Source organism: Rhipicephalus microplus, chromosome X (assembly GCF_043290135.1).
Source record: "Rhipicephalus microplus isolate Deutch F79 chromosome X, USDA_Rmic, whole genome shotgun sequence".
Taxonomy (NCBI): domain Eukaryota; kingdom Metazoa; phylum Arthropoda; class Arachnida; order Ixodida; family Ixodidae; genus Rhipicephalus; species Rhipicephalus microplus.
The window spans coordinates 408,936,712-408,958,574 of record NC_134710.1 but is presented as its reverse complement, the minus strand read 5'-3'; the positions used below and the strand labels follow the sequence as shown (position 1 = coordinate 408,958,574).

At 43.9% G+C, this 21,863-nt stretch overlaps 1 protein-coding gene across 1 annotated transcript in view; it reads right to left on the bottom strand.

Annotated features, from left to right (window-relative positions):
• Positions 1 to 20,526, bottom strand: part of LOC142776483 (pituitary homeobox 3-like) — a 148,827-nt gene extending 128,301 nt beyond the window's left edge. The window contains exon 1 of the mRNA XM_075880251.1: positions 20,169 to 20,526. Coding sequence (XP_075736366.1) covers positions 20,169 to 20,400 — 232 coding nt within the window. The 5' untranslated portion in view covers positions 20,401 to 20,526. The remainder of the gene's footprint in view (positions 1 to 20,168) is intronic.
• Between the last annotated feature and the right edge of the window lie 1,337 nt (positions 20,527 to 21,863).

Here is a 21,863-nt window from a genome sequence, read left to right as displayed (position 1 = left end):
CATGTCAATGGTGATTGAACGATCACAGTGCCAGAGTTTCGTATAGTAAATATAACAAGAAAAGCTGTGTTATACACCTTACGCGGTTTCGCAGTCCCTGCAGTCTCGGCCCATTTTCGAACAAGTGACGATGTCGTATGATGGCGTTCATATTAGCAAGGACGTCGGAATTCTCGGAACCTGTGACGTCGCGATGACCTCAACACGAGCTTTTTGTTAATTGTCTTTTTTTGCATCGCTGGTGTGTACGCTGACGCCGCCGACACCGATGGTCACTTTTATCATTTAGTTAATTATTTTCACAAATGCATCCCGCGTTTTTAATGTGGCACATCATGGAAAGGGGGGGGGGTGACTATGATGCACGAGTACTAGATGATACAGGTCATTGCAAATTCAGTACAACAGTACAGAAATTGGAATAAGATAAAAAAGGAGATCTGGTTTAGTGAGGCATCCAAGCTTTTCGGTTTAAATTACGCTGTTTGAGCGAGATGTGTGGCACATGCCCATCCTGCACCTCGACCTTACAGAAAATACAGAGACGAGCCGATCAGATATAAAGAATACTACAAGCTGAGTAGCATTACAGACGAGCGTAAAAATAAGTGAACGACAAAAAAAAAGATAATAATAACATGGTTGATACTTCGTGCGATCATCGAGGTGCCGTCGAGAGTACACCGAGCTGGTCGGTCGATGAGGGCGGCGGGAAATCATCAGCCTATAGAGAGAGATCATCTTTATTTACAAACGGCTCATTGCCCGAGGTGATGAGACCAATCGCTTATCTCGAGGATCACAACAACCAAGTATTAAGACTCATTCACACCAGGAGATCGGCAGAAGTACCGCGACCAACTTGCTCGCGAATCAATGGTCTCAAAAGGACTTTTTTCTATTTGGCAGGAAACGGCGTAAAAACGGGCAACGGGCGAAGAAAGAGAAGGGAACAAAGACAACTTATTTTTTTTCTAACAAAGCTCAATCGAAGGTCAGCTCTTGTAAATGTTCAGTTCTCATCGCTGTGAGCTGAATGTCAGCCCATTTGACAACGTTGTAAGCGACTCATCTTTTCACTAGGTTTGGAGATCACAATAGCAGCAGCACGTGTTCTTTTCCAAGAAACTTCCGTACAATTCAATTATCGCAAACACCAAAGCAGAATGCTTGTTTTTGATGTTCCTGTAGAGTAAAGAAAAACCCTTCTGGAGCCTGTAGTTATAAGAAAGGCGCCTAAAATGAAGTACTATGTCTGACAGTTGAACGTGTAGTCTACAAGAAAATGTATTTAAATATTTGGCCAGTCATTGGGAGAAAAGAGTTGAAAATGAGCGGGCTATAAGACTTTCGTTCCCCGCCAATGCTGCGTCGGCGCACAAAACCGGATGCTGTCCAGAACCTTTGACAGTTTTGAAAGGCCTATAACAGAGGCAACGTGCATTGGCTTATCTGGCGTGCCTTGACAATGACAGAAACGGCATCGAAAAACAGCCAATTTCTAAATTTATGCATGAAGCTGTGTCCAGTGATCGAGGGAGAAACTAAGTGCGACTCTGCAGCACGAATTATCTGTTTGCAATGCAGCTGTATATCACCTCTCTAAGTGTACTACTTGAAGAAGTAGACATTAGCTGACAGACAACGTGCAACACCCCGTAAGTACCAATTGATACGGGTATCAAATTCCAAGTCCTAAACTGGTTTTCCTTATGTCAGTGATGTGCCTCAATAGTTGTTACAAAATACAGTGAGCTTGTTTGTTTTTTTTTTGTTTTTTCGTTTGGGTTCCCACTACGTGAGGGAAATATTGAAGAAACTGTTGACTGTATTACGTGGATTTTTATACCTCAATACGTTACGGCGGACGATATATACTGAACATAACGCCAACGGAAAACTCAGAACGTTGATTGAATAATGCTTCATTATAGTGTGTGTTACATTTCTTATTCAGTTACTCAAGCAGACCACGCCTCATCCATTGTTTAGTTTGCAAGCAAACACTGGTTATTAGTTAAGTGCTACTATCAACCATATGAGTAGCATATGTCTGTTTCTGTGCAGGAATGACACTTTCAGTCCAAACAAGTGACATCGTGATTTCTTCGAGAATACCTTCACATGTAGCCCAAGTCAGTGCGACAGTCCTGCTATAAAAAAATATGCTGTATGCCTCAGATTCTTTTAAAGCAATAAAATATTTGCAGCATTGAAAACTCTATAAGAGCCGTACCACATTTTCGCTGCATGTTTTTGTAGTTGCGGCAGAGCGACAAAGCACGTTTCACTATTCAAGGAGCCGAGCTCCTGCAACGTCAATCAGCAGCGTTGCCGGGATTTTTTGTCGAAATGGTTGGCAGAAGGGGGAAGTTGATTGTTTTACAAACCTTTATGTATACTTGCGTGTGTGATTAGAATGCGCGCGTGCGTATATACAAATGCGAAATTGGACATTTTTGGATGGGAGGGGTGGGGGGTACCATCGATTTTGGATGTGCTTGGAGAAGTTCCTAAATGTCACGAGCCCCATTTTTTTAAATGCGAAGAATTTCTTAGCAAACTTCGGTGACTTTTAGCGTATCTATCTTTTTATGTATCTGTCTAGCCGCTTACGTTTGGGTGCTTTCGTGGTCACCCCCTTAACTTGGCGGGGACCAAAATTAGCGTGGGAAGGTAAGATGCATGATTCGATGAATATGACGCGCTGGTCAAGACATAAATAATGTTACAATCCCGTCACGTACATCGTCAAACACATCCCGCCAGACAGTGGCACAGACCCAAAGGCGGGTATATGCCACTGGTATATGCGGGTATGTGCCCCAGATGATTGACACTTGGTATCTAACCAGGAACGACGAGAACACACATGGCCAACTTTAACGCACGAGCGTTAAGAAATATCCTACATCAGTAGCGTGGACCCGACGAATGTAAAGAATAGATGGCAGGGTCTCAGCTGGAATCGAACCCAAGCACTCTGCGTGGCGACGAAGCATTTTACCAAAGAGCTATATATACACCAGATCTCGGAACTGGTTTTTAAATAGACGCTAATCTTCGCGAAACGTCAAAAGTGGTTACAGTGCTGCCTATCTAATTATATATGTACTCTTTTGATACAGCTGTCACGTCGGGTTAACGCCAATCGTGGTTAGTCGCCATGCGCTGAAGTTGATTTATGTAGCAGTGTCCAGGGCCAGCATGCCCGCGAGCATCAGCGCTTCAAATTAGCTTCTGGTGTTGCTCATACGCATGTTCTAGATGGCACCGTTGCGCAAGTTCAAACAACTGGTTATATAAACATCTGCAACTCTTCAACATATGTCTGTGCGTGCAACATTTGTACATATATTTAGCGTCATTTCACGACGTGTCGCTCGATAACGAAATTGCAAGACTGTCACCTTCACTCCGCATGCTTCGCATAGCGTCGATTCTCAGGTACGTGGGATCTGCGGAGTTTTTCAGAAGTGAAGTTGACGTTCTTCTTTTCTTGTGAATAGCGTTACTCATTTATTGACTCTTTTTTTTTTCATATGAATTGGGTCAGTACCAGCGAGGACGCTGCGCCACCTTCAGGTGGGTTTAGCACTGCCTCGAGCTCCTCCAAGCCACTCTCGCCACGTCGTCGATATGCGCTCAGGCCACGTCAACAACTTTGAGTGGATCAATAAAACGCGCCGACCTCCATTACGACGCTGACTTTGCCAATTTTCTTATCTTATCTAAAGCCCTTTCTATAGGCGCCACGATGACTGAGCTGTCTGCACTTCGTCGGTTGCGTGAGAGCCTGCTGGCAACAGGGGATGTCCAAAATACAGCAGACATCTGGTCAGTGAGCGCTTATCGGATTTGGCACTTCAAACGTTTCAAATGGGGACTTCGTTGTACAAGTTGTTTGTAATTATCTCTTTATAAACAAATATTTCGTCCTACATATCCTATCTTTCCGCATCTTGGTCAGTCATCTTACACTTCACAAGAAATATATAGTCTCGGTTTTCGTGACGTATATTCCGTTCGAAAGCATGTGAATTCAGGTTTGCTAGTATTCCAGAAGATCCCACAAGTAGACAAGCACAGAGCTTATATGAAAGCCTCTTGGTCTTTATATTATACCGCGCTGGTGCCTTATATATAGCTCCTATATAGGGCGTAACAACTGGCGTGTGGTATACGGTCAAGAAACCGTGACTGCGGCGGCGTGCGGAAAGTGCGTGATTTAAATTTAAGACGCGTTGCAGTTCCCTAAAATCCCGGAGGCAAACCATGTGTTTATTTAAGTACATCACCGAGAACTCATGAAACTGTAAATCGCCTAACAACAAAATGGCTGGATTTCATAGCGATTCTCAACCTTTACCATAACATAAATTTGTATGTCGAGATAAAACAAACAGCTTAATTACGTGTGTTCACTATACTAAATGTTCAGTGTGGGCATATTTGCACTCGAAACCACTGATGTGGAACTAAACAAAGCATCCAACAGACGCATTCTGTGAAAATGTGAAGGGTAATAGGATGAGGTACTCAAGACCCATGCGATATAGAGCATGATATACTGTGCAAACGCGCCACGAATTGGGAACGTAGCTGAAAGTACAGCTCCTTGTCGCATTGAGAATGCTTGACCGAGCTGTGAACGTTAAAGTGGACAGAGAGGCAACCACAGCCATTTCCTGCTCTACAGCCCTATTCGCAGTTGGTTGAAGTGCTCTCATGCTATTATTTATTCCATTCATTTAACCTAATTGAACTGGCCACTTCACCTTTATTGATAATTTTCTTCAGCAAATTCACGCAATTAAAATGAGATGGTGCCACCGACACCTGGCCTTTCAGTCCCTGGAACGCGGCTTTTGGCAGCGTTGCTCAGAGGGACACTAAAGTTAAATAACAATTTGTGTCAGAGTGAAAGCTCAATATATGACGTATAAAACAACAATATTATCAATAGCAGTGTCCTACTTACCGAGAAATTAAGGTAAATGCACGAGAACGCATGCGCTACGCGTAGGACATTCGTAAAATGATTGCGATGACGTGAGAGGTACCACCTACAATTAATCACTAGTAATTGGAATAGCTGCACTATACAGAAAACCTTCCGTTCATCAAGAGATGTAATAAAATGCTGCTTGTTCGTCATTTCTGTTCGGTTCATGAAAAAAAAGAACCACTGGACATTACTATGGGGATGGGCGTGAGTGGTTCAAAAATTCAATTTTCGCGTGATTAAACTAGACAGGTCGTGCCATCTAGCGGGACCTAGTTGAACCAATCACGCTTGCTATTTTAAAGGCCATGGCTTAAAATTGTTCAATGACCATTGTTCCTGTTATGGCTATACCGCTACTTTCGTGCTGCTGCTGCTAGTGTCGGCGGACGCGCAGTGAAGCCGGGCACGTTGTGCACGGCAACAGTGACGTGAGACGTTCCGCTTGAGGCGGGTAAATTGAAGTGCGCTAACGCATTGCGGAGCACTAAAACGTGCTATTATTTCAAAACAAACACTTCCTTGGCAAAAACGTAACACTACGGGGTTTCTGGACCGTCATTTCAACATTCAACGTCCAGTTATTAGTTGCCTTCAGTGTCGCTTTAGTATGGCACCATCTTTGCCGCGTAGTCTGCTCTACATCCCATAGTGTCCGCACGCACATGTTGGGCAAGTAAACGCGAGCACACGGTAGCGCCGGAACAAAGCCAGCATGGCGGCGTTCCCTATAGATGCGGGTTTCTTTCAACTCAAATTTATCCCGTCATCGTCGTCGTCATTGTCGTGCGCTTTGGGGCCCGTAAGATTGAAACGTATACGCTTGCGTTTGCTGTATATATATTTGCATCCTGGCACTGCGAGAGCAACCTATTCGTCGCTTTTTTACATTGTTTTTAAGATCTGTACCCTCTCAAATCCTCGGAGACAAGGTATAGCAGGTGGGACTAAATTATTGCAGCTGATCTCCATAATTAAGAAAAAAACATACATGATGCTTTGTCTGCAGCATTCTATGAGAGTGATGGGCGATTTCACTGTTTACTTATTTATGTCAGGAGAATGAGAAAGCAGCAAGCGCGAGTTAGGATCGAAGTGGGCAACCACGTCTGCATGAGTGCTGAAGTAATGCAGCAAAATGGGCGAGTTGTAACATATATTCATGGCGGTCAGCGCAATAGGACACGAAAAACACGAAAATACAAAACACAGGCGCGGTCTAACCAGTCAAAGCCTTATGGAAACAACGTGGCATGTGTAAACAGATTTTTGTGAGGTACTAACAAAACTTTATCTGTATACTCCGACCGAGCATCTAATTACGTATGTTGTAGGTATAGAAAAGACCAGCCACAGTTGTACAATACCTTATGCATTTGGCTGCCGACCCGATGGTCAATGGATCGGATCCCAGTAACGGTGGCAGAATTTCCGATGGAGGCGAGAATTAATGCTTCAGGCCTGTGTGCCCGCTTAGATCTAGGTGCTCGTTAAATAACCCGAGGTGGTCGAAATTTCTGGAGCCCTCTATGGCACCTCTCATAATCATATCGTGGCATTGGGACGTTAAACAACAATTCTTATTAGTAGATATAAAACCTCAGCATCTGTGAGAGCAATTGAAGGCTGGCTCACCACTTGTATTCACTTTTATTATTTCGAACGCTTCTACGGTTTCACGCCGGCGCTATCATCATAAAACTTCAGTTACTCTTTAGGCAAAATGGTGGTCATGCTTTCATATGCGGGTCACAATAAAATTGCGCTGTGTAAAATGAAAAGTAGCCTCAATAAAAGATCGGATCGCCACATCAGAAATGGCATACCGCCAACAAGCCAATTATCGCGACATGCAGCATCAGTTATTCCAGAACTACGTATACAAATACGCTACTGACCAGCCCGCCTTGATGGCCGCGTTTCTGTGCGCTCGCCGGTTCCAAGATACTCTCCACCGATATCTGTCAGTTACACTGTATGCATTCGTCAGTAAGCTGCAGTTTTCTTTTCATCAGAACATGTTCCAGTATACGCAAATCGGGCCCGGCACACAATAAGACACACTGTAAAAATTGGCAGATCTCACGTGGTAATCGATGATATGCGAAGCACGTATGAGGAAGGTTGATATATAACTTTAAACTCAGCACAACGTTATGAGGTGGACGTAAATATACCGCACATGACTCCCATGTCACGATTATCATGTTCGCGCTTGGCATTTCTGTTTGTCATCCATTCACGTCACGTAATACGAAATTTGGTATATGTGAAGCTCGCAAAAAAGCCGCGAGCGTGCTATGAACGTGTCATGTGTTGTTCTTACGTGACACGCACGTCATGATTATCAAGTTTGCACCAGTCATATACCTTCGTCATCCATTCAGGTCACATAATGCCAAATTTGGTATATGTGAAGCTAGCGAAACGACTGCGAGCGCACCATAAGAGTGGCGTGTAGTCATGACTTACATGGCATGCATATCATGATTTCCACGTTTGGGCTTGTCACTTATGTTCGCCATGCAGTAATGTCATGCCATATCAGTTTTGCAATATGCCAAGTGAATGGAAAGACGGCAAGAGCAGCAAGACCATGAAATGTAAATCACATTCATGACACATGCCATGATTTTTATGTTATGACCCTTCTCTTATGCTCGCTATACAGTCATGTTATACCCCACCCCTTTTGGTATAAGTACATTATCGAAACGGCCAGGAGAGCTAAGTGTCGGAGGCGGCTACATAGATAGATAGATAGATAGATAGATAGATAGATAGATAGATAGATAGATAGATAGATAGATAGATAGATAGATAGATAGATAGATAGATAGATAGATAGATAGATAGATAGATAGATAGTTAGATAGATAGATAGATAGATACAGACACGGTCAAAGTCACCGAAGTTCGCTAAGAAATTCTTCAAATTTAAATTTAAAAAAAATGGTGATAAACATGACTGTCTGATTTCACTGTTCAATGTCTAATCGCTGTCGCACGGGTTCACGCCATCGGCTGCCTCCCTGTCTGATCGTCCTCTGCCACACGACGTTAGAGTGACGCGGTGCACGCCAAACAACAAACTCCGCAAGTATAGTCCACACACCCTCCAACAAGGCAATGGATATCTTGCGAGATCTGCATGGAATCTCAGAAGCCATTGCTTTTGTACGTTCTTGTTCTTTGTTTTTTAGATTTTCACGTCTGAAATTGAGGGTAGCCGGCTATACAAAGAGGCGGCTTATACACGAGTATATGCGAATAGCTTCGCTTAAAAAGAAAGAAAACGCATTACGTAATTGAAGGTGAGGGTTGTGTAATACGAGCCCCACATTAATTGAGCTTTGAAATTATCTTCATCGATGAGAGTTTATTACTGCAAGTCTTCGTGTCACATGGCGTGCTCAAATGCTCATGAGGTGTGTCTCTCTTACATGCGAACTGCGTCATAAAACGTATAGACGTTAAGTATGGAAACATTCGCAGGTTCCAATGAAGGTGTACTTATTTATTCGGCCTCAGAAACATGCAAACTGAGGAGACGCAGGTACAAATAACAACTCTCTTTCTATGTCCTACCTATATGCCCTTGTTTTTCTGTGCTGATACCTATACAATATACAGCCCAATAATTTCATATCGCCAGAGTTGCCACTGAGATATTGCCTTCAAAGGGCAGTAGTAAGGGAATACTGCTTTGAAAATAACGGTGATTACGCGATAGAGGCGATCGCAGTACAAGTCTCGCGTCGCAAGCACGGCAACATGCATACGCTTATCTCTACAGCCTGATCTGGACCAAGAGGAGGTATGTGTACCCAGTGAACAACAACGCCTATAGGTGTCTCTGAGGAGATAAAGCGGTTCGCAACAATGTATATAGGCAAGGCGCAAATAGCAGTCTGTTTAAAGTCCCCCATTTGGCTCCTCCAACTCGTCAGCCTTTCTTCTTTGGTCTCGCTTATTCTTCTACCTTGTGTCTTTCCGCCTCTCTGTCACTGCCCACTGTTTCTTTGTGATGATGATCTTTTCTGGCTATGCGGAAGTAAGCCACTTGAGCCTCGTCGGCACTAGAGATGCCCCTTTGATGACGAGCTGCAGAGATAATGCATGCGGACGCGCATGCATAATCTAGAGGCGTGCGCAGTATATACGAATGCCCACTCGTGTTCTCTAGCTTCCGAGTATGATTGTCTGCGCTAATACAGGGCCTGCCAATTGCATTGCTCAGTTTTAGTATTTCGAAGCACTCGAGGAGGAGGCAGTGGGTTAGGTGGGTAGATGATATTCACAATTCCGTGCAGATGACGTCGTCGCAGTAAGCAAAGGAGCCGGTCAATTGACGAGACATGGGCGAGACCTTTGCCATTCGTAGTCAGGTTGCTGATGTTGCAGTGAACACGTGACCTCTGCAGGGGCTAAATAGACGGTCAGCAATTTTGAGCTTTGTGTGTCTATAAGCTTGTCCGAGAAATCTCACTGGTGGACGGGACTCAAAGCTGGTTGGGGTTTGCAAATGGCTAACAGTCTTTCTAAAGTTCAGTAGACTTTTCTGAGTAACTTCTTTATATATATATATAAGCGAAAGAAGCGTATACCTAAGGGCTTGTTTTTCTGTGTTTTGACACAATATTAATGAGATCGAACAGACAATATTGCCAAGGAATGTATAGGGGAAGTTATTATAACCAATGTAATGAATATAAGAAAAAAAGTGAGTGAAAAAATAAATTACCGTGAGCAGGAATCGAACCTACGACCTTCGAATAACGCGTTCGATGCACTACCACTGATCTATCACGGCGGCAATCCTCCCATTCACTTTATTGGGTTTATAAGTGAATTTAAATGTGGGAGTGTCAGTCAGCGCCACCTGTAGCCATGGCGGCGAGTGTGGCACACTCTTTTATGAGCCTGTATGGCGTCACGTAGCACGTGAACTTTTTTTTATTACGAGCTGGCAGCTGACCAATAGTCCCTCGTATACAACCTAATGGCACCAAGTCTACCAGTACGAGACCCTCGGTAATGATTAAGGGAAAGAAGCGTATACCTAGGGGCTCGTTTTCGCGTGTTTTGGCACAATATTAATGAGATATAGCAGGCAATAATGCCAAGGATTGAATATGTGAACCTATTAGAGCCAATGTAATGTATATAATAAGATATATATATATATATATATCCTGCCCATGGCAAGTTATTTTTTCGCCCACTTTTCTTCTTCATATTCACATTACAATTCGGTCTAATATCTTCCCCTATCCTTTCATTGGCATTATTGTCCGTTAGATCTCATTAATATTGTGTAAAACCCGGAAAAAGGAGCCCTTAAGTATACACCTCTTTCCATATATATATATTTAGGGTGTTTTATGCATTGTGCCCAATAATTTTCAAATAATTATTAAAAGGAGGTATCTGCATGCTACCTCTTGAAGGTACCTTCTGCCTTTCCTGTGGCAGAAGGTACCTTCAGATGAGGACTGACAATAATTACGTAGTAATTAAAAATTACATTATTAACTCTTCGATTAGTGGAAATTTCAAGTCGAATGAAAAGGGTGAATTTAAGGCCTTCGTACGAATAGGCCATAGCCACTTCAAAATTTTGAAAAAGCGGCTTCTGGTAATCACCGCGGAGTGATGAAGTCTGGCTAATTTAGTTTTAGTGTGCGAAACTGAAACCGACGCACCAAACAGAGCCTGCACCATTCACTTCGCAAACGCCCCCAGTGACGACTCTGTTTTCCTCGCATTGGGGAAAAAGAAAGAGCGAGCGTCGACAAGCGGCCACGACGCGAAGTGTCTACAGCGACGGTTGGTAACGGCGAGGGGAAGTGTCATCACTGAGGGCCTTTTCAAAGTGAATGGTATATCGCTGTTTGGTGCGTCGGTTCCGTAGAGCAATAGAATATTCGTTATATTTAATATGGAGTATATTGCAATTAAATCTATTTCACAGAACCTGCATTTTGGGCGCTGGTGCGCTTATACGAGTGTTGAGGTGACCTGCATGCTGCAATTCTCGAGAAAGAAACCACATGCTTTACGGGCATGCAGCTCTGGCGGCCGTGTTATTGCAAAAACCGTGGCGGCGTCCGGCTGCACATTGGTACATTATCTGTATTAATCACCTCGTGACAGACTATTAGTCAAATATTTTAAACTTGTTCGTGTGGACCTCGACGCAAAGTTGACAGAAGAGATTGTATATACGTGTAGGTGTGCATGTATTGCAATCGCATCCGTTGGCAAGCTCTATAAAACAAGTCGTTGAAATTCCTCTACGTGATTTATACACCCATCGTGCTCGCATTTGTACAGATATGGCCCTCCGACAGCGAGCTCCACTAGTTCCACCCTCATTCAATCAGCGCAAACTTGTCAGAGTACCAGAACACCTATACGGTACAACATTTACACAGGTTATGAGCCTGTAGCCAATGTTGGCATTGTTATTTATGGGTAATAACGGACACAAAATCTCCGGGGAAACATTATTATTATTATTATTATTATTATTATTATTATTATTATTATTATTATTATTAGTAGTAGTAGTAGTAGTAGTAGTAGTAGTAGTAGTAGTAGTAGTAGTAGTAGTAGTAGTAGTAGAGGCGAAGTTCTTTTTGGCGTCGCTCATTCGTCCCGCTATCGTTTTTAACCTCCAGAACCACATACACGTTTGTAACCACACCGATGGCACATACCTGTAAGGGCGGGTATGTGTCGCAGGGGATAAACTTTTACGGGGCGAAGCGCTGAAACCCGTGGTTCGTGCGTCCTCGATGTATGTAATAGGTAGCCACGTCTCGTTTAGTTCTTGGAATGTCCGCTAGATGACGGTACTTGTATATAATCAATACATTATGAAAAGATGCGAGATGATTGTACTTTGAGTGTTCACTAGACGGACGGACGCTTGGTTCCACTCATCATCATTCAGTTCGTAAATATGTTGAAATTTTTTGTTATTATTATTATTATTATTATTATTATTATTATTATTATTATTATTATTATTATTATTATTATTATTATTATTATTATTATTATTATTATTATTATTATAAGCGATAAAATAAGTTACAAATGATTGCCCGCGAAACAAAGAGAAAGGCAGGTAGGCACAATGCCATTTCTGGACCACTATTCGAAGTAATCATCGAATAACCTCAGCATTGAAGCTTATTTTCGCACTAATTAAGTGCCACAAAACAATCTCGAAGTCTTCAGAAACTACGGAAATTACAGGAGGTTGTCACGGGATTTCTATTTTTTCTCGGCCCGAATAGGGCGCTGGACATTAAGCAGGGAGGCATGCCACGGACAAAACTTGTGTCAGTGTGCGTGACAAGACGCGGCCGCTCTCCTGTTGTGATTCCTTTGCGGAATGTTGCGCTTACTGTGTAACGTTAGCCCCTATCGTGGCGCCGGCCCGTGGCGGCACACTGTGACAACAAACGCATCTGATCCAAACGCCACTCCTTATTTGTTTCGGCTGTTGGCAAATAGCGTGATAAACAGCAGGCGCTGGTAGTTCCGGAGGGAGCGAACACAGGTCCGTGTGAAAAGAGGACGCCTGTGAAGATGGCGACTTCGCGCACCGCTTCTGAACTATCCTTCACGACCTCGACGGCAAGATTTGGCTGAAATGTTCGTAGCAGTGTCTAACTTCCGCAGGATGCGCTTTTTCACCAAGTCTGGAAGGAGGGTTCATTACCTATTTTTATTAAATTTTTCAATGTAGAAACTTCACTGAGGGCAATAATGACCATAAGACAGGTGCTCATTTTTCGAACATGTTTTCCAATATAGCTGTTTATATATAATTTGCTTCTGGTGCTTTTCCATTTGTATTCGGTTTGGTATTCGAAGATCACCATCGACAAAATTCCTACTTTTCTTTTTTTCCCTTACGGCCGTTTCTTCATGCTAGACCGCGGTAGACTACAAGAAGTTTTCTAGCTCGTTTTTTAAGAGAGCACAGTCTCCTCTGCGTAGTGCTTCATTGAATAACTAAAGCAACGGGATAGTTTTTTCGTACTAACGATTGGAACATCAATTTTTTGTATAGCTTATCAGATTGAGTCTTGGACGGAGGAGCTAATATACACCAGGTTTATTGCAGGATGAAGATATGTGGTCGATCTGCGTTTCTTCAATGTGCCCTCTCCTGAGCATCACCATTGTCGCCTGTCGTTGAATCACCTGTCGTTCAATCCAAACAGGAGCTCTTGAAGGCTCAGACCCCTCACTTCAGGCCCATGGCTTCGCGGTTTGATGACGTCTACTGCGCATTAGGTTGCACTTGTTGTCTCGAACGAAGTTACTTTTTTTTTCAACCCACTGTGTACAACGTCTTCTGGAGCAAATACGTTCAAATGACAAAAGGTGCGTCAGGGTATGCCACGAGCTATTCCTGGAGTAAGAAGCGGGAAAACGATTGCTACCTTATTATACCCGCTCGCGAACGAGAATGTAGTTATCAACTCGTAATTAAACGCATTCACTAGCAGTTGCCCTTGGAAACCCGTAACCATTGGCGGCCGCATTAGTATCCCCCAGATATACTAGTGGACATGTAGCACGGCAGCTACTTCGCTTGCTTACGCCAAATAACTGCACTCAATTTTATGTGCGTACCTGTGATTTTTGAAATGTCACCGCCAGAAGGATTCAGACGACTCAGCATATCTCCATAGTTCCCGAATTTATAAGTCGCGAACGCGTAAGTCGAAATTCAACCCTGTAAAATTAGTACACTATTAAAGGCACTTTCTGTATAGTCAAGACGGACGCCAATTTCGGTACAAGTTATTACTTTCAAGTTAACAGCACAGCGCTTTCTCATGCTCACTATGTGTTGTTTAGTTCATCACTGCGTAAGTATGCACTTGCGTGATAAATCATACACTAAGTGATTCTGCTACCTTGAAGTGTTCTTGAGTTGTCACTTCATGGTATATTTAAAAACACTTTCAACTGCTCATATAGTGCCATTGATTTTCGTTCTTTATAAGATTGATTTCTCTTTTGGTATACGGTGAAATAGAACAAATTTCCGGTACTGTTCTGGTACAGTAACGTTGTTTACACTATACAATGATGCGGCTTTGGTACAGGGCTGCAATAGTGTGCCTATAAAACTGCTTTCGCGCATTGTCGCTCGCTTATCTTGTTTCCGGTAGAGGTATACAGTGCAATAATGTGCCCTTTTCGTAATGGTCCATTCATGCACACGTGATACAGTTCAGTAGTTTTGTTTCTTTTGTCTTGATCTTCTTTTGCGCAGTGTATAAATGAATACCTGGTGCATTGGTACATTTGCTCCTAGTAACATCTCAATTGCTCTCTGTGCCATACGACCACATGAGTGTGGGAGATTAGCAGCTTTGCTAACCACCTAGGAAGGCCTGGATAAGAAAAAAAGTCGAATAAAAGCAGTTGGCAAATGTTTGAGCAGACTCTTGGGCACAGTGAACGAGCGAAATACACGTGTCATTCAGGGGCAAACTTTGATGACATTCTCTCAAGTATATATATACGCCTTGTGTTTATTTATCGCCAATTTTAGTTTTGGATTTGTATTTATTGTAGCATATATGGATATTATACGATTCATTTTTTTCGCTTTCCTAATACAATAATTCCTGATGCTCTGGATATTGGATTGCTACCTATATACACAACCTGATTTAGTTAGTTCATTGGTGTGAATGAACGTCTATTACTACCGTTATTACACTATGATAACATACAGGCTACTCGATGCATGGCCAAACTTGCCAAGTGAATACGCGTCACTAGAATCTGAGGCTCGACATTCACAGCAAGCTCATCGTGTTTGGGTGCCTACATCCACTGCACACTGATACGGGCAAGCTGGCGCTTCCTTGAGTGACGTGCAAATATTCAATCTTAATGAATACGCATTTCACACATGGTGCACTGTTCCGGAACATTAGTGCTCGTACATGCTTGAACTCAACTGAGTCACATTTTCATACGGCTCTTGTGCAGAAAGGTTCAATCATTTTGGCACAAAAACGGAATTTCGTGAGGCTGATTCAGCCTTCTGTGATTTGACTCAGTGACTATTTTTGGGCACTCTCATCCCAATAAATAATTTATTCGATTATTATAGCATCACATATGTGTTAAGTAACAGAACGAAGAAGCCGGATTACCAACCTCCAAAAGCAGTGCTATATTAGAAGGACTGAATGATGTTTTATGGATGCAATAGTTTGCGCAACATGTGAAAATCCATTGGCAGGGATCTTGATGCAACCTATGATGTTACATTACTATACTGTACAGAGTGCAAATTAAAACGAGTGGTACTGCTGCATCAGGAATTTTGTGTGTCTTCACTATTATAAGTTAGATTGAAATCAACCTAATTGACGTGTCGGTGCATTCAAGACTGTCTTATCATGTTTGTGTTTGCGTGTGTTTTTTAAACAAGCGAATCTTCGTTTTTTCCGTTTTTTCGCCCGTTTGTTCATTTCTTTTTTCATGCATTCTTAGCCAAAAAGTGAAGACACCTGGAATCGCACACGATTCAACGTCTTCTCCACACACAAGTCTTAAAAAGTAAAAAAAAAAGCGAAAAATTGAGAATACACATGACCACATGTATGGTAACCACCAAACAGAGGTGAATAGGTGGGGGGGGGGGGGGGGCGAAAGGGTGCTATAGACGATCCGAAAAATGAACATGGGGAACTCCCAAAAACATTATTGCGAGGAGAACGTTCGGTGTACAGGCATATTTGTTCAAACTTACACTGGCAGTGATGAAAAAAAAGTTATACCTCTACAGTCACTGAAATATATGCATCACAAGAAGGGGCATAGACACCTACGAAATTCTAAACACAGAAAAGAACCTCTGGAACTATTTATATAATGTAGGGGTGTGATTAGCTATGCCAATTAGTGCCTTTGTCAATTACAATTTTAATGCAGCTTTTATGGTTGTCCCTTCTGAAGAAGGCATTTAAACAAGCGTGCCATTCAAGGGAAATTGAATTATAAGGACTCGGCAAAATACGCACAACCTAAACGCGCCATAGTACCGTTTACCTTTAGGTTACGCAGTATATATACAAGGATTTATAGATATAGGGGAAGTTATTAGACCGAGTCGTAATGTAAACATGCAGAAAGAAAATTGGGTGAAAAAATAACTTTTTCGTTATTTGAAGGTCGCAGGTTCTCTTGCAGCCCACGGCAAGTTATATTTTCACCCACTTTTCTTTCTTCACATTTACATTACCATTCGGTCTAATACCTTCCCCTATACTTTCCTTGGCATTATTGTCTGTTAGATCTCATCAATATTTTGTCAAAACACGAAAAAACGTGCCCTTAAGTATGCACTTCTTTCCTTAATTCATTAACGAGGGTCTCGTCATGGCAGACTTCGTGCCGTTAGGTTGTATACGAGGGACTATTGGTCAGCTGTCAGGCCGAAATAAGTTCACGTGCTACGTGACACCAAACAGGTTTATAACACTCGCCGACTGACACTTCCATGTTTAATTCGAAACTATATACTCAATAAAGCGGTTGGGGGGATGGCCGCTGTGGTAGCTCAATTGGTAGAGCATCGAACGCGTTATTCGAAGGTCGCAGGTTCGGTTCCTGCCCATGGCAAGTTATCTTTTCACCCACTTTTGTTTCTTACATTTGCATTATCATTCGGTCTAATAACTTCCCCTATACTTTCCTTGGCATTCTTGTCTGTTAGATCTCATTAACATTATGTCAAAACACATTATATACAAACACGCCGAAAATTCACACGGAGTGTCACTGCAAGGGCAACGTTATTTACAAAGAAGCTGGAAGGGTCATCCAGCAGGATGTAATCGTTAAGTGGGCACAAATTGAGCGCACAGAAACGCCTAAATCTACGCATGTTTACGCTCAGTCGTACTCCGGATAGAACTCGAAGTTGTTACACAAACCAAAAGGACATTGTAGAAGTGCGTCTTCATGTGCCGCTATAATTGTGAAATGAAGTATAGAGGTTACATTTATTTAATTCCCACTACATATAAGCTCAGAGTATACAACAGGCTGCTTCACCTTGCTTTATAATAATGCATACAACGGGACACTTCTCATGGAAACTTCATGCTCACAGAGCGGGTACACAGCGAACGACTGGGAAACGAATCTTGAAAGAAATGTATTTCAACAGTAATTATACTGAATTCAACAAAAAACTCACTCGAAATGTTCAGCAGGATTCTTCTGTAAGAACTTTATGGGGTGAACATCTTAATTTTTGTTCTTAATTTTACAAAATAATACTTAACGCCGGTATTCACGCTGCGTCGGGCAAAAGCAACATAGCATAATCTGCGCGTACACTTCTCGCAGTGAAAATCCGTGTGTTCATCAGGAGTCTGAAACTGAAAGCCAGAGAAGATGTAGGCATTCTTGAAAGTGCGCGAAGAATCGATTTCCAAAGTACCGTATTCTTTCCCTCCTGCTCGCGGGTAAATGCATGGCATGCTGAACCTTCATTTACAATTAAGCACTACATAGTATAAAAGCGTATACACGTGTACCCCAGACAGGTAAATAAAGATCACTTTCTGTACATATATGAGTGAGCTATTTATAAGCAAACAAACGCAAGAAAATGCGCCTATATTGTAAAGAAAGAAGCCTATTCTACATACACTGCAGATAACTTCTTTCCTGGCAATGAAGTGATCTGCAGTGCCCTGTTTTGTACACTTCAAAGCATCGCACTTCACATCATCTTGTTGTACTACTTACGAAAGCAGCATTTTGATGCACACATCTTGTTTCAAAAATTACTATTTTACTTCTTTTGGTATGGAAAGATCAGTATAAGCATCGGCACACAAAGACCCTCGCAAAATTGACAGGGAAGGCTGCTTCTTGGTGCCCTGAAGTGGTGACTTTGCATTATATATAGTAGATAGATCACAGCAGGTCTGACAACGCCTTTTTGAAACATCATGCGCTTCAGCCCTGAATACGACAGAACAATCAAATTGAAATGCAACAGTTTATGTCAACCTGTTGGGTGCACGTGTGGTATGCATATAAGTAAACATTTCAGCTGGGGCACTCTGCAGGAGCGCCTCAGCTGTGCCTGTGTTTTGCTCTCTGTTTTCTATCTCTTGCGATTTCGAGCACACACCGTTCATTATGGCTGTTGAATGTGCATAGGATGAACTGAACTGCCACCCAAATGTTTTTCATGCGTCATTGTATAAACATTTCTGGGATCGTTGCTAAAATGTCACCTCGTGGTGCAAACATCGACCTTATTTCATGCTCATTGCCAGACTTATCAAGGGGTATCAGCAAAATCAGTAGGTACTCGTCGCGTAGTTACATAAACATTATTTTGTTTTTACATAATATCATCGAAAGCCACGTTCAGCAATGAACTGTGAACTCATGCATTATATGGTAAATTACACTGACATATATGGTGATACCGATAAGCGTTTTTCGCTTGCGTATATTGCATAGTATTCCTTGAGTGGCAGTCCATCTGCGTATTGGTTCATTTACTGCGCTGCGTTTGACTGAACCACACGTAAGAGCATAGCGTGAACAAAGCAGTCGACGGATTTTAAAAGTCTTCTCAAGGCCCGTAGCAGCACGGTCCACGACTGCAGTGAATGATTTGTTTTCACAGAGCAATGTTAAGACGTTTACGCTTGATGCTACGTACAATTCATGCAGAAAGGAGAACTGCCTTCGTTCAATTGAATATATATGCGAGCAGCAATGCTTGAGGGTGTTCTCATATAACACTTGATGATGCAATAGGAAACACACCTGCAGCATACAACTATATATCGCGGAAAATCCTGACAACCAAGAAAGATCGTAATAGAAGGCGTTTCTCACCACCTCGCCTCAACACAAGCAATTATGGAAGGCTAATTCAAGTGTATGTAGACTTTAAGTACGTACACACTTTATAAAAATCATATTGTCCTTTTGTGGAAGACGCAAAAAAAGTACCTACGTATGCCACCAATATAGTGATCACGCGTTCCTGCGAGAAAATGAAACGCATAGACAAGAGCCTAACAAACAACGCGTTAAGGTTCGTCTTGGCGGCGCCATCTTAGGCAAGCTATTCGGATCATCACTTCAACTGCGTACTCCACAGCGCAGCTTCACCACGTCGCAATCTCCATGGAGCTGGCATGTGTTATCTCCATAACTTATGAACAGATAGACAGTAATGGATTATTTTACAGATGACAAAAGCCGCCTATCGTATACACATGATGCTTTCAATACAAATGAGGTAATTTGAAACGCCGATAAGTGAGGAGGTATAATGGACACGTATATCATGATACTCGTATACCCACTCCCCACCACCACCAGAAGGGCAAATTCAGCCACGCACTTGAAAGCTCGGAAAGTGATGCACATTGATTATGTACATAACTTAGAACTGTTTCGGTTTTGTATAGGCATGCTTTTTCATCGAAAAGGCGAGTCTTGTTCAAATATAGAATCACTTTAGTGACAGGCACCACGAAATTTAAGGACTTCGCAGGAAACAGTGTATGTCCTCAGGGATGTAGTACAATGCTCACTCGTGCTTCCTGTTCGAAACAGTGGTTGTGCGAAATTAGACAGATTTGGAAACGACCAGCACATGCCCTCAGGAATTTTCGTAAGAAACTGGGCGCTCACGAAAGCAGCTCTGGAGCTTCCAGTACGACCCCATCACATTCCGACACCACAGCTGATTGATCTTTTCCACCCACGTGTAGCTATACGCCAAACGTGCGCGGCAAGCGGTAGCTTGGTGGATTTCGGTGGGATCTTAAAGACAGCGCATCTAGGTATTGACCGACGCGTTTTCGTAGCCTGTGGTACTTCTAGGGAAACAGCACTTCACCCGCGAGCTGCAGTTGACAAGCCTCAAAGCGACCCGAGGTCGCCGGACTTAGCAACTCTCGCATTACAGGGTTCCCTATAAACGTGGAGTCACACGATGTTCCCTCATCGCTCCTTGAGGTATACAGCGATAGCAATCTGCATCGCAAACGATAATCAACAGGTAGTCGATCGACTCTTAGCGTCGCAATGACCTCAAGCGGCGCTGTGCCACCGTGCTCACCTCGCTTCTTCTGCTCGGCGTCGTGGTGCTGCTGCAGTACGGCCGAGCAGGCCGTGTTGAGCGCACCGCCCAGATGGTGACCCGCCATGGCGGCGGCGTGGTGATGGTGGTGGTGATGGTGCATCGCCACCGGCGGCGCAAGGGTGGCCAGCGTCATGGACGGTGTCATCGGGTCGCCGCCGCCGCCGGCCACCAGATCCTGCAGGCACAGCGGGTCGCTTAGGGACTCCATCGCCGCGCCGCCACACGACCCGGCTCGCGCGTCTCTCCGCGCCGGGGGGATTTACGCGAAGCCTCTCTTCCCTTCTCCCAAGGCGCGCCGCCACGCTGGACCTCCATGGCCGCCTCTTTTTTTCGCCCTCCTCCTCGTCTGCCTTTCTCTCACGTTCGCCACCGCCTCCCTCGCGGCCCAAACCACCCGGCGTCCCAGCCGCGTCCTCCTCCCTCTTCGGACCCCGCGCCGCGGAACGCCGGGAAAAACGCGCGTCCACGCGTCACCGAAGGGCGGGGACTCTTCGACCGCTCCTCTTACGCGCTCGACAACTGGTCAGAGAGAAGCCACGCCCTGCCTCCTGCGACGCTTCTCAGCCCGCCTCTGCGCTCCGGAGCGCCCTCAACCTCCGCCTCTTCCTCACACCTTCGAGAGAGTGAGAGATGCTCGCGGAGCGCGCACCCAGCGCCGCCGCCGGCGCGCCGAGCCGCGGTTGCCTCGGTCTCCGCACCTCGGAGAAGCGCCGCCGGTGTGGCGTTGCTCGCCCGCAGCCCGTTCGTTGTCGCGCCCTCGCGCTTCCTGGCGGCGGCGAGAGTGTCGCAGGTGCAACCAGCCGCGGGCTTTCTTGTGCGACATGACGCGAGAAGGAGAGGCTTGTCCTCCTCCGTCTCGTTTCCGCACGCAGATTACGGTTATTTGGCGCCAAGAAAACATCCGCGGTAACGGATACTATACAACTCGCCACGAGCGGGAAACACCAACGAGGTGTATGCTTGCTTTGCGCGAAGCAGATTTTAAGCCGGACGTCGCTGAATTTGGCCTTCGCGAAGACCTCAAGTCCGAGGTGCGAACAAGGGGTTTTCGCATAGCGCGGCAATTTGAAGGATGTGTATCTCGAGGGCTACGCTTAAGTGTAGCGCACAAATACGCGTTAGACACGCACACACAATCCCCACCCACACACACACACAAACACGCATGTACTCAAGTAAGCAAAATGTTGCCTGATTGGAATCACGAGCAGCATGGCTCCTTCAAGTTCGATTAAGGAAGCAGCGAATAATGCGACAAATTACGAAGGGTAAACATACATGATAAATTGGCACGCCTGTTATCTCTGTACTACATATCCTTTGTTACATACGTAAGGTATAACGCAGACGGCAGTTATATGGAAGACGTTCGGCCAGCAAAATGTGCACGTGCGCACGACAGCACTCGGATGTCGCAGTCGTAAACGTGGCCTCCGGGAATGCCTCCGGGAATGCCTCCGGCTATATACGCTTTCGGAATTAATTTTTGAGGCCACGATACTCTAACAATGACACTAAGTGATCGAGAACCTGCCCGTTGACAACCGTATACAGATAATGAAGGTTGTTTATTTCTTAGGCATAAAGCATCTTCATTTATTTCTCGTTATAAAACGAGAAAAGGCAATACGTGGGTACAATCATTGAACTATTCATTGGTGCGAACGCATC